The 13,401-nt window shown below is 35.4% G+C and overlaps 1 protein-coding gene across 1 annotated transcript; it reads right to left on the reverse strand.

The window, feature by feature from the left end:
- Positions 1-387: 387 nt before the first annotated feature.
- LOC128028885 (olfactory receptor 51I2-like) lies at positions 388-10,433 on the reverse strand. Its single transcript, XM_052616202.1, has 3 exons — positions 9,538-10,433; positions 661-703; positions 388-450 (listed from the first exon to the last, which is right to left on the reverse strand). Exons 1-3 carry the CDS (start codon positions 10,431-10,433, stop codon positions 388-390), a joined length of 1,002 nt encoding a protein of 333 aa, XP_052472162.1.
- Positions 10,434-13,401: the final 2,968 nt, after the last annotated feature.

Consider the following 13,401-nt stretch of genomic DNA (forward strand, 5'->3'; position numbering starts at 1 on the left):
CCTCATATGACTGTCCCACGCAGACGACGAGCAGGGCAGACCACTCTAACACACTTTGTGGCTCGGCCACTTGACCCACTTAGACAAAAGACAGTGGATGAGGACCTGGCAAGGTTGTTTGCATTGGATCTGCAACCTTTTTCTATTGTGGAGGACAGAGGATTCAGAGCATTTACAAAGGCCTTAAACCCCTCCTATATATTGCCCAGCAGGCAAACCCTGTCAAAATCAATAATTCCAGAAATGTTTTCGAAGATTCGTGAACAAGTTATGGAAAAAGTTGGCAAGGCATCAGCTGTGTGCCTCACAACAGACTGCTGGACATCTAGGGCCACATGTGGTTTTATGTCAGTTACATGCCACTTCATTGAAAATTTTAAAATGGAGTCATGTCTGCTGGATTGTTTTGAATTTGCTGAAAGGCACACTGCAGACAATCTTGCAGACAGTCTTTTAAGAATTGCCAGGGAGTGGAACATAACTGACAAAATAGTAGCTTGTGTTACTGACAATGCTCACAACATAAGCCTGGCCATTCACAAAACCTCATGGAAGCATCTCCCATGCTTTGCTCATACAATTAACTTGATTGTGAGGGGTGGACTCAGTGTAATCCAAAATACACTGAATAAGATCAAAGCAATTGTGGAGTACATGCACCGTAGCACAGTGGCAGCTGAAAAACTTAAGGCAACTCAGCAGCAGATGGGTTTGCCGGAGTTAAAACTGAAACAAGACTGCCCAACACGATGGAACTCAACCTTTTATATGTTACAGAGATTTCTTGATAACAAGGATGCCATCAACACCACACTTGCACTGGTAAGTGCCAGACTGGAAACCCTGACACAGGAGGAGTGGAAAGAAATGGAAGAAGCCTGTGAGGTTTTAAGACCATTTGAAGAAGTCACAGTGGAAATAAGTGGTGAGAGGTATGTAAAAATACTCTTACAACAATTATTGTTTTATAACAGATTTGATTTAATTTTATAATTTTATTGTACTTTTAAAACATTATTTACATTTAAAAACATTATAAAAACTGTGTTGTGAAAACAGCTTTTGCAGACTGTAAAATGTAAAGATAAATTAGTGTAAGTGGCATTGTTATTGCCACAGTAATGCAGGACATTTCATATTATTAATTATTTATTATTATACTGCATTTATTAAATGTAATTGTTGTTTTTGCTCACAACAGCTATGTGACTGCCTCTAAGGTGATCCTGCTGTCACGCAGTCTCCAAAAAATAAGCACAAGATACCTGAGGTCAGGAGGGTTCAGAAAACCTATCATGGACATGCTTGAGACAATGACCAAAGACATGGCTACCAGGTTCCACAAGGTGGAATTTCACCATCTGTTCTCAGAAGCATCTGCACTGGACCCAAGGTTCAAAAAAAGGGCCTTTTCAGATGACCATGCAGCAAATGAAGCCTTCCAGAGACTCAAAAATGCCGCTGGGAGAGTAAGATTGTCCTCCTCAGCACATCAAACAGAGCAGCAACAGGCAGCAGAAGCATCATCTCAGCCACTACAAGAAACACAAGAAAGCTTGGTGTGGGGTGATTTTGATGAACAAGTTGCAGGTCTAGTGACAAGAACAAGTTCTTCAGCAGAGGCTGTTTTGGAAATGCGGTCGTATTCAGAGGAGCCCCTGCTAGCAAGGTCCTCCAACCCACTACTCTGGTGGCAAAACCGGGCACTGATTTACCCCAGACTGACCCAACTTATGCTGGAAAGGCTTTGCCTTGTGGCAACATCTGTTCCATCAGAAAGAATTTTCAGCAAGATGGGACAGATAATATCTGAAAGAAGAAGCAGAATCAGCCCCTCTAAGGCCCGACAACTGATATTTTTAAATGCCAACCTAAAATAATCATGTTGTTGGTAACCCTGCTTATGTGTCAGGGTCTTTTTTCATGCAGCTCTGTTTTGAGATTTTGAAACTCTGTTTTGTATTTTTGCACTGCTGTGTTTTGGCATTTTTTCGTATATTTTTGCACTTTAAATACTGTTTAGTTTTAATATTTGCACTACTGTTTACGTGCTGCTCTTACATTCTCAGAGAAACTTAAAAAGTGAATTTGTTAACTTGATTCAACTTTACACTACTCTTTACCAGTGTATCTTATAATTATTTTTGCACTACTGTGTTTTAGACTTGGTTTGTTTTGCACTTCGAGCAATTTACTTGACTATTGTACAGTCAGAGTACTGTAAGCACTGGTGTTTTTTCTGCATTTTGTAATATTTATTTTTATTGTTGTTTTATTTTTGAACAGTTCTTTTAAATAAATAAATAGAAGTAATTAAATTACTTAATTACGTTTGAGTCATGTCATGCACTCCTCTAAAAAAAAACAAAACAAACAAATGTGACAGTATTGGTTAAGTCGGTTAGGTCTCATTTGCAATACGTCGGCAAATAGCAATCCAGTTCGTGCTGTGAAGGGGCATGTTGAATCTAATGAGCGAATACGCCCATCACTGACTCAGTCACTGCTTTGAGTCTGAACGAGAGAGACATCTCGTTCGTGAACGAACTACATGTCGTTCGTGAATGAATACGTGTACCGCGTAGGTCGGTCATTCAGCATGTCAGTCTCGTTCAGCAATGATCAGAAAGCGGTTGCAAAGCGCAACAGTTAGGATACTATGCACATAAGCTAGTTCATACATATTCATATTTAACATACAGAACATAAGTGTACGATTTATTAATGTGTAAATGTCTGACCAAACAATTAAAATGTTTATATGCAAGAAAACCTTGTTTTGGTCATCTGAACCTTATTTTATTTTTCAACGACTACATTACACATTTTAATTATGTCAAATCAGTTTTCTGTTAACAAGTAATTAGTAATAGAGTACAATCGTTGACTTTTTCGTGCACTTGGTGGCTTATATATGTAATTTAAAGAACTTGTAACTGAACGAATCAGTGAACGAATCTGAACGAATCGTTTTGGTGAACGAACTGAAAACGAACGAATCTCTCAAAAGAATCAAAATTTCCATCACTAATTTAGTAAGATTGAAAAGTAGTGAGATAACCAGTATTTATGGATTTAACGACTAGTTTTAGTTAAAAAGTATTTCGGGCAGCAGTCCCCACAACACTCAAAGAGAGAAATCAACAATCAGCATATGAATCTCAACAATGGTGACAATCAAAAGGTTCATGATGCAATGCATGCTGGGTACCAGCACAGGATAAAACTCATCCATGATTCCCAGCATGCATTGCGGCATGAATAAATTATGCCCCTGATTTGTTCACTTATTTTCTTGAATTCTTATGTGCTTATAATTTTGCATTTGTTTTAAGTTTTAGTAGCATGTGTTGTGATGTTCAGAACTGATCTGTTCATTTATTTTGTGGATTGTCACCATTGTTGTGATTCATACGCTGATTCTTGATATTTCTGTCTAAATTTCAGCAAAGGTTTTTTTTTATTTATTATGAGTGACATTTTCTTAACAGTCTTTCATAACTTATGGCTCAGCAGTGTTCCTTCTCATGCTGTAGTATCAATATTCAATAAGAGAAGAGATATGGGATTAGATCAGAAATAATAGTATTTGTTCTTGTCAATCTAAACAAAGATTTTTTTTCTTCTGTGTACTTTTGTTTTGCTATAACAGGTTCCAAAGGCGCATTGTTACAGCATGAAAAAAAAAAAAAAAACCTTAGTTGTTGAAAAGTCACGTTCAAGAGCCCAACTAAAGTAAACACTGATCTCCATCATGGTAGTGAAAAAAACACCTAAACCTATTTAACTCTCCATAAGTTCTTCTGTAGACATCTGACAGAAATAAAGTCAGTCTGGTTAGTAATGTGAATCTGGTGAAGCTGTTTTAGTAGTTGTTTAATCAGATCTTGAGAGATTTGATGTATTCTTTTATTCAGTTGATTTCATCTAAGGCTGTGGCTGAAGTCATTTGTAGTTCTTGTGTTTCTCTTTCCTTCAGTGATTCTGCAGGTGTTTATCACTAATGCTCAATCATCAATTAATCACCGAATTATCTCATTAACTTCACTGATTCAGTGTTACTCTAACACTCTGTAGTGTGCACACATTATAAGTGTTCATTTAAAACTGAGGATTTTCTTGTGGGGTTTAAAGGGTTAAAGATTTAAGTTGAAGAAAAAACAGAATGAAACATAATTTAACAGTAATAAACTGTAATTAATTTACAGGAAACAAACTGTAGAAAAACAGTTATTTACTGGCACCCCTACTGCTGTAAATTAATTGTTGCCAGCAAAAAAAAAGTGTTTTTCTACAGTTTTTTGCCGTCAAGTCAAGGAAAAACAGTAATATACTGTAAAATGTAAACGTCAGATTGACCAAATGAAAAATAAGTTAATTTAACTAAAATATTTGTGAACATCCATAGAAAAAAAATTAGGCAAAGTCATACACTGATAATGAGAGTAAATACTGAACTTGACTGTATTAATGTGTGTTTGCACAAGAGAGATCGTTTAGTTTAATGTAGTTTGGTTGTTCACCATTGTGCTGTAGAGTAGAGCCGGTGCTTCAGTCAATGATGAGCCACAAATTCTGATTTTCTGCTGCTTTATATAAAGGCAGTAAATGTGGAGTCGCTGATACAGTGGTGATCTCTGTGTTAAGTACTTCAGCACATACATGTGTAATACAGCTGACAATGAGCTGCAGTGATTTGAGTAAAAGTCATGTATTTAGTTACTTTATTACTGCACATTAAGTGTAAGAAATATTCCTTCTCAGTGGACTCAAATGAAATAAGTTCATAGTACTAACATCGTAGGAATGCTAGTTTAAAAACTCGAACTGTTTGAAGCAGTGGGAGTGGAGTTAATTTCCATGGTAGAATTTACGGTAAAATACTGTTAAAAAATAAGAGTGGTAAATTAATGGTTAAGAGCTGTAAATTAACAGTACTTTACTGGCACCCCTGCTGCCAGAAAATTACTGTTATTTAACGGCAAATTTTTTTACAGTGCTCCACAGCAGCACGGCGCTATTAGTACACTGTAAAAAATTTTGCCGTTAAATAACAGTAATTTTCTGGCAGCAGGGGTGCCAGTAAAGTACTGTTAATTTACAGCTCTTAACCATTAATTTACCGCTCTTATTTTTTAACAGTATTTTACCGTAAATTCTACCATGGAAATTAACTCCACTCCCACTGCTTCAAACAGTTCGAGTTTTTAAAACTAGCATTCCTACGATGTTAGTACTATGAACTTATTTCATTTGAGTCCACTGAGAAGGAATTTTTCTTAATATAACGATGCAAACACTTAATGTGCAGTAATAAAGTAACTAAATACATCACTTTTACTCAAATCACTGCAGCTCATTGTCAGCTATAGCACACATGTATGTGCTGAAGTGCTTAACACAGAGATCACCACTGTATCAGCAACTCCACATTTACTGCCTTTATATAAAGCAGCAGAAGATCAGAATTTGTGGCTCATCATTGACTGAAGCACAGGCTCTACTCTCCAGCACAATGGTGAACAACCAAACTACATTAAACTAAACGATCTCTCTTGTGCAAACACACATTAATACAGTCAAGTTCAGTATTTACTCTCATTATCAGTGTATGACTTTGCCTAATTTTTTTTCTATGGATGTTCACAAATATTTTAGGTAAATTAACTTTTTTTTTCATTTGGTAAATCTGACGTTTACATTTTACAGTATATTACTGTTTTTCCTTGACTTAACGGCAACAAACTGTAGAAAAACACTTTTTTTGCTGGAAAACATTTATTTACGGCAAGAAACAGTAGAAAAACAGTAATTTACTGGCAGCAGGGGTGCCAGTAAATAACTGTTTTTCTACAGTTTGTTTCCTGTAAATTAATTACAGTTTATTACTGTTAAATTATGTTCAATGCTGTTTTTTCTTCATCTTAAATCTTTAACCCTTTAAACCCTTTAAAATGAACACGTATAATGTGTGCACACTACAGAGTGTTAGAGTAACACCGAATCAGTGAAGTTAATGAGATAATTCGGTGATTAATTGATGATTGAGCATTAGTGACAAACACCTGCAGAATCACTGAAGCAAAGAGAAACACAAGAACTACAAATTACTTCAACCACAGCCTTAGATGAAATCAACTGAATAAAAGAATACATCAAATATCTCAAGATCTGATTAAACAACTACTAAAACAGCTTCACCAGATTCACATTACTTACCAGACTGACTTTATTTCTGTCAGATGTCTACAGAAGAACTTATGGAGAGTTAAATAAGTTTAGGTGTTTTTTTCACTACCATGATGGAGATCAGTGTTTACTTTAGTTAGGCTCTTGAACGTGACTTTTCAACAATTAAGGTTTTTTTTTTTTTTTTAACATGCTGTAACAATGCGCCTTTGGAACCTGTTATAGCAAAACAAAAGTACACAGAAGAAAAAAAATCTGATGTTGTTTATAGATTGACAAGAACAAATACTATTATTTCTGATCTAATCCCATGTCTCTTCTCTTATTGATACTACAGCATAAGAAGGAACACTGCTGAGCCATAAGTTATAAAAGACTGTTAAGAAAATTTCACTCATAATAAAAAAAGAAAAAAACCTTTGCTGAAATTTAAACAGAAACATCAAGAATCAGCGTATGAATCACAGCAATGGTGACAATCCACAAAATAAATGAACAGATCAGTTCTGAACATCACAACACATGCTACTAAAACTTAAAACAAATGCAAAATGATAAGCACATAAGAATTCAAGAAAATAAGTGAACAATTCAGTGGCATAATTTATTCATGCCGCAATGCATGCTGGGAATCATGGATGAGTTTTATCCTGTACTGGTACCCAGCATGCATTGCATCATAAACCTTTTGATTGTCACCATTGTTGAGATTCATATGCTGATTGTTGATGTCTCTCTTTCAGTGTTGTGAGGACTGCTGCCCAAAATATTTAAAGCTCAAAAATCCATATCCAGATAATCACATTACCGTTCAATCTTATAAATTTGAAGAAACAAACAAAAGAAAAGTATTATTCACTCACATATTTCAACACCAAATTATTATTTGACTATTTTAACAAGTCAGTCTAGTAGATCATGCCTGACAGAAACAGTCATAATCACTTGATCATCAAGATTAATATTGCTGTAATAGATGTATCATAAAGATACAAATATAGCAATGAAACAAAATTTAAAGTACAAAAGTCAAGGGTCAGGAGCCCAACTAAAGCAAACACTGATCTCCGCAATGGTGATGCTAAACGAAACTAACATTATCATCTACATCTCTGTAATTCTCAATAAGATCTTTTGATCTCTGATCTCTGATCTGATAGAAATAAAGTCAGTCCGGTTAGTAATGAGTGAAGTTGATAAAGCTGTTTGTTGATTGTTTAAATCTTCAGTTGATTTCATCTAAAGCTGTGGCTGAAGTCAGTTGTATTTCTTGTGTTTGTCTTGTTTCTTTTTTCTTCAGTGATTCTACTCATTAACAGCAGCTGTTGATCATTGTCTGAATTCACCCATTAGTTTTCATTCTCTCTGTTAGGTGGACTATATTAGTAAACTCATGTAGGGAATAGTGAATGAGGGAGAAGGGTGTGATTTGAAACACAGCCGCTGAGTGTCGACTTTGAACGTTGTTAATTTACGATATATAGCAGCAGGCTACCTTCTCGAAAACGATGAATATTACCCAGAATGCACTGTTTTACTGAAAAACAGTATGTTACTGTCGAAATTTGGCCGTTTTTTTACAGCGATTTTTAACAGTGTAGTGCAAGCACAGCTCGGTGAACCGGGTAACTGAACCATTTCATCCTGTCAAAGAATTACTCAACCTTGAACCAATAGCCTTTGAGTATGAGATGCAACAGAGTATGTGATTTGTTCAATGTAGTGAACGAATACGCCCTTCAATGAACGAGTTTCATATGAGTCTGAACTAGATCAGGAGATCTTATCGTTCGTGAACGAAATGACTGAACTGATACCCATGTCGCTCTTCCACGAGTTGAATGATTTAGTACATCTCATTTGTGAATGAAATGACTGAACTGAAACATGTCATTCGTGAACGAGCTGAAAGAACGGATAAATGTCATTCGTGAATGAAATGAACTGTTACATAGCTTATTTCGTTCGTGAACTTAATGAATGAGAGTAAACTGGGTAAGTCTGCCATTTAACATGTCAATCTTGGAAAATGCAAAGGTACAGTACTGTGCATATACGCTTGTTTTGATATTTAGCAACTCCCATTTAATCCCAGATTTATGAATGTGAATATATAATATACAAACTGTCTGACCAAACAATTAAAATGCTAATTAGGCAAGAAAACCTTGTGTTTTGTTCATCTAAACAACTTAATTAGACTTTAAATATTGAATGCGATTATGCACACATTTTAATAAAGCCAGATCAGTTTTTGTAACAAGTGAATACGTTCGTTGACTAAAGACATAACACATAATACACTCTTTTTTTGCCACCTACTGGCATATTTTGTGTAATATGAAGAAATGTTAACTGAACGAATCATTTTGGTGAACCAACTGAAAATGAACGAATCTCTAGAAAGAATCATAATTTCTACCACTAGTATGAATAATTCTTTTCACCACTATTAAGAATCATATGATAAATGGTCATGGCTAAATGCCTAATCCCAAATTCAGTTTATTTTTTTATTCCTTAATATTGAAGCATTATGGTGGCATTTACATACTGAGATTTCATCTCTTTTTTTGTGACCCAAACATGGAATTCATACTCTGCATTTAACCCATCTGAAGTGCACACACAGAGCAGTGAACAGACAGCAGGCTCAAGGCTCAAGAGCTCGACTGAAGCAAATGCTCACCACAATTATGGTGGCACAGTTTTTTTTTTTCTTCCAGTTGATTTCATCCAAGGCTGTGCTTAAAGTCAGTTGTAGTTCTTGAGTTTCTCTTTTCTTCAGTGATGTTGACTGTTAACAGCAGGTGTTCATCACTAATGCACAATCTTAATTTAATTAGTCACTTAATTATCTCTTTAACTTTTACTCTTTGGCCCCTGGATTACCCACCTCTGATCATCAGCTTTTTTAGTTTACACTCAAAGTAGATTGGTCTATCGAAGCAAGATCCTAAATTCGTCGTTCACCGACATGACATTGAGAGCGACCAACTAAAAAAGGGAATTATAATTACATGAAAAAATATACATGCAGCAGTTCTCAGAAGCTGAAGTTGTTTTATTTTAGTACAATTCTACAGAGATAAATGGGAGATAACAACAAATATAATAGTAATACTTGTATTTGCTTTAAAGGATTAGTTCACTTCCAGAATAAAACATTAAAGATAATTTACTGACCCCAATGTCATTCAAGTTGTTCATGAAAACTTCATATTAAAACAACAATCATATTAAGCTGATTGATTGCTTTATTAAACAATTATCTTTAAATGTATTTAAACTTTGCTATCTGTGTATCAGTATCACAACAAAGCAGGCTATGTGGAGGCTTTTATAAGATGTCTAATTTTTTTGCGGATACCAGGAAAGTTTAGACCATAAACAATAGGGTTTACAAAGGGTGGTATAACAATAAATTCCAGTGAAAGGATAACAGCTAGCTCTATAGGAATTTCCCCATTCACAAACCGACTCAAAGTGAGCTCACAAAAAAGAGCAACTGAGAAATTAACAAGGATAACTATGTGTGGAATACAAGTTTGATACGCTTTGCTCCTAAACTCTTTTGAGCTTCTTTGACAAATTATAATAATTTTGACATAAGAATATAAAATAAAACTCAAAGGGATACAAATTGTTGTAAATGTTATAGTAAGTCCATAAATATTATTAATATTATGGTTCACACAAGATAGTTTGACAATTTCGTAGTTGTGGCAGTATACCTTAAACAACTTGTTATCACACATTTTCAGCCTGGCAGTCAAAATACCAGCAAAACCAACAAAAATCATTGGATAAAGCCATGCTATAACTATTAAAATAGCTAGAAAACGTGTGGTAATTATGCTGTTGTAATGCAAAGGTTTATTAATTGCAACAAGCCTATCAAATGCCATTAGCATTAATATTGTAAGCTCATAAGCTGCATATGAGTAAATGACAAAACTCTGTATGAGGCAAGCTTCATATGAGATTATGTGTGTATCATACAGCAGGTCTGTCAGTAACCTTGGGAAAAAACCAGTTGTACCATATACAGAGTTGATGGACAAACATGAAATCAAAATGTACATGGGTTGGTGCAATGTCTTTTCCAGAAATACAGCAAGAATAATAAGAACATTGGAATATATGACAACACAGTAAAAAATAAACCCCAAACTGAAAAAAACATATTTTATGCACCCAAGGTTTTCAAACAACATGAAGTAAAAATATGTGTCATTTCCCATTTTCCTTACACAAGGGATACTTTCACTGACCTGAGAAAGAGAGAAAACAATATCATTAAATTTTTACACCAAAAAACAAACACTGCTCATCACCTTGGAATATGATTAGCCACAGTGTTTGACGTAGAATTCAATGTGAAGAAATGTAAAGTCTGTTTAGATTTTAGAAGTCAGTTGGATTAGTGAATTAATAATTAAATAAATGGCTAGCACAATAATAATTCAACAGTCTCATAAACACACTTTAAAGAAATTACCAACAATGTAAGCAATAACTTCTGATATATTTTGTGAAATGACTGTCATGGCATCTTCATTAAAATTTCAAGCAATGAGTTCTGTTTATTTTCTGCCACTAGTGCCTGTGGGTTTTTATAGTATCTAATATGTCTCAAGAGGCCTGCTGTGGCATAATCACAGCAGCATTAAAAAAAAACCCTGCCTTGCTCTTCTGCACATCCGATCTTGACATCAAATTTTGTCAATAATCTGTAACAAGAATCAGAATCCAGCTACACAGCAAAAAATCCAGAGTGAAATTAACTCCGCAGGGAGTACATGTGAGACCACACTCAAGAGTGTGAAAGTGTTAAAATAGGAGTGTTAAATTAACACTGAAGCTGAGTTAAAGTTAATGAGATAGTTATGTGATTAATTGAGGGATGATTGACCATTATTGACTAGAGCTAATGTTAACATGCAGAATCAACAAAGATGAAAATCACTATTTGTATATCACCATTATAGTGGTCAGTGTTTGGTTCAATTGGGCTCTTGAGCCTTAGATTTTTAAAGACAGATTTGGTTTGGCTGTTACAACTGAATTGTAACAAACAGAAAAGAAAAAAATTAAAACATGGTCATTTGACCTGAATCACCAAACTCAATTACAGCCTAAACAGATTTGATTGATCTCATTGATTATAACAATCCTGTGATTGTGCAGTACCTGCTTATTAAAAGGATTTCTTGAAAGTTGTTCTGATAATACGAAAATGCTTGATTTAGGTACACACATACATCAAAAATTAGTGTAGGAATCTCAACAATGGTGACTTATTCAGAAAAACAGAACAACTCTAAACATTAGAAAACAAACTAGCAGAGTTAATTTCATTCAGATTTTTTTGCTGTGTACTTTTTTCTAAATGTGTATGACGCTGCTCCCATTAAGTACTATTATAAGTGAATGAATTTATTCAGTATTTCGACACTTCTTTAACCTGGGTACGCTCCTCATTTGGTAGTAATATATTACATTTGTTCAAGAATATAATAATAATAATAATAATAAGGATTTTCCCCATTTAAAAAAATGCATATATAGAAAAAATATTTTTAAATTAATGCAGTATTGCAGATTACAATAGAGAATAGGCCTTTAAAGTTACATCTGTCTTACGGCAGAAAAAAAAGACAAAAGGTTTGTGAATTCTCCAGTTGTTTTTATACAAAATTGTTTACTTTTAATAGGTTGTGGATTTAAATGTATACAAAGACATTCTCAAAGACTACTTACATTACATTTACATTTATACATTTAGCAGATGCTTTTATCCAAAGTGACTTACAAATGAAGACAGTGGAAGCAATCAAAAACAACAAAAAGAGCAATGATATATAAGTGCTATAACAAGTCTCAGTTAGGTTAACAGTACGTGCAGCATGGGAAATAATAATATAATATATATAATATAATAAATAAAAAGAAAACAGAATAAAAAAATAAAAAAAGAATAGAGCAAGCTATAGAGGTCTTTACACATACACACACACACACACACACACACACACACACACACACACACACACATAAAATTGCATAATAAATGAAAAGAAAATAGAATACAAAAAGATTAGAAAGGTAGTTAGATTTTTTTTTTAAGAATAGAATATGAATAGTGAATGTTAAAGTCAGAGGGTCAAATAAAGATGGAAGAGATGTGTTTTAAGCCGATTCTTGAAGATGCCTATATTTATACAAAGTCTTGCCTGTCACACAGGGGCTACCACTTGCTCTCACATAAGCTTGGAGTAAGCTACCTAGTATCGCTAGACTGTATTGCTGAATCACATCCCTCAGGACCTGCTTATCTTCTTGTGACCCGTGATTCCTCTAACCTCTGCCCAGAGGTGGGGGAGGAGTGTGAGCCACGACACTAGCCTTCTGCACCTGTCTTTGATCCTCAGATCGAGACGGGCCAGGACCCCTATGTTGTTTGCGCTCGGACCTGGACCTTCATGGAATTAAGGATTTAAAGGCAGCTGAGCACGCCCTTGCCTCCCTGAACTTCTCGACCACAAAATTCTCAACAGAGGTACCAAAAAGTTTGGAAGGAAAGATCGGAGCATCGAGAAGAAAGACCTTTTTTTTCTTTGCTTTTCTTTGCTGCCTGCTTGGTAGCACAGAGAGAGAGGGGTCTGTGGTGCAGTGCAGCTTGGCTACCTGGTCAGCTGAAAGGCCCTTGCCTTTATCCAGGTCCATCAGCATATCAGCCTGATAAGCCTGCAGCACTGCCATCATGTGCAATGAAGCCACAGCCTAACCTGCTGCTGCTTATGCTCTGCCATGTAAATAGGATGTATCCTGGAGGGGCTTAGATGGCAAAGAGCGAGATTTAAGAGAGGACATTTCCCCCACAGAGAGATAGCTAGCCAGCATCTCTTCTACAGGGGGCATTAGCTGTTTTCGCATATCACCTTGATGTTGGCATAACTCTTATATGTTGAAATCGATGGATGTGAGAAAAAAACGGCTTCTTCCATTTTTTTTTTTTTATACTTCTGCATGTAAATCAGGCAAGAATGGAAGGCTCACCTGGGCTGGAGGGCTATGATCAAATAAAAAATGCTCGTCGAGGCGACCTCGTCCCACATAGCAACATTATTTCGGTCCAGATACGGCCTACATCTGGCACCCATGCAGCATGGAATGATGGCACTTGGGTGGACCGATTCTGTTTGCCAG

The sequence above is a fragment of the Carassius gibelio genome, chromosome A15 (assembly GCF_023724105.1).
Source record: "Carassius gibelio isolate Cgi1373 ecotype wild population from Czech Republic chromosome A15, carGib1.2-hapl.c, whole genome shotgun sequence".
Taxonomy (NCBI): domain Eukaryota; kingdom Metazoa; phylum Chordata; class Actinopteri; order Cypriniformes; family Cyprinidae; genus Carassius; species Carassius gibelio.

Coding starts and splice junctions, on each gene's coding strand:
- LOC128028885 (XM_052616202.1), bottom strand. CDS start 10,433: ATGGGAAATGACACATATTTTTACTTCATGTTGTTTGAAAACCTTGGG. Junction 704..9,537: donor ATCCGCAAAAAAATTAGACA/TCTTATAAAAGC, acceptor GCAAACCCATCT/GCTGCTGAGTTGCCTTAAGT. Junction 451..660: donor TCAGCTGCCACTGTGCTACG/GTGCATGTACTC, acceptor AATTCTTAAAAG/ACTGTCTGCAAGATTGTCTG.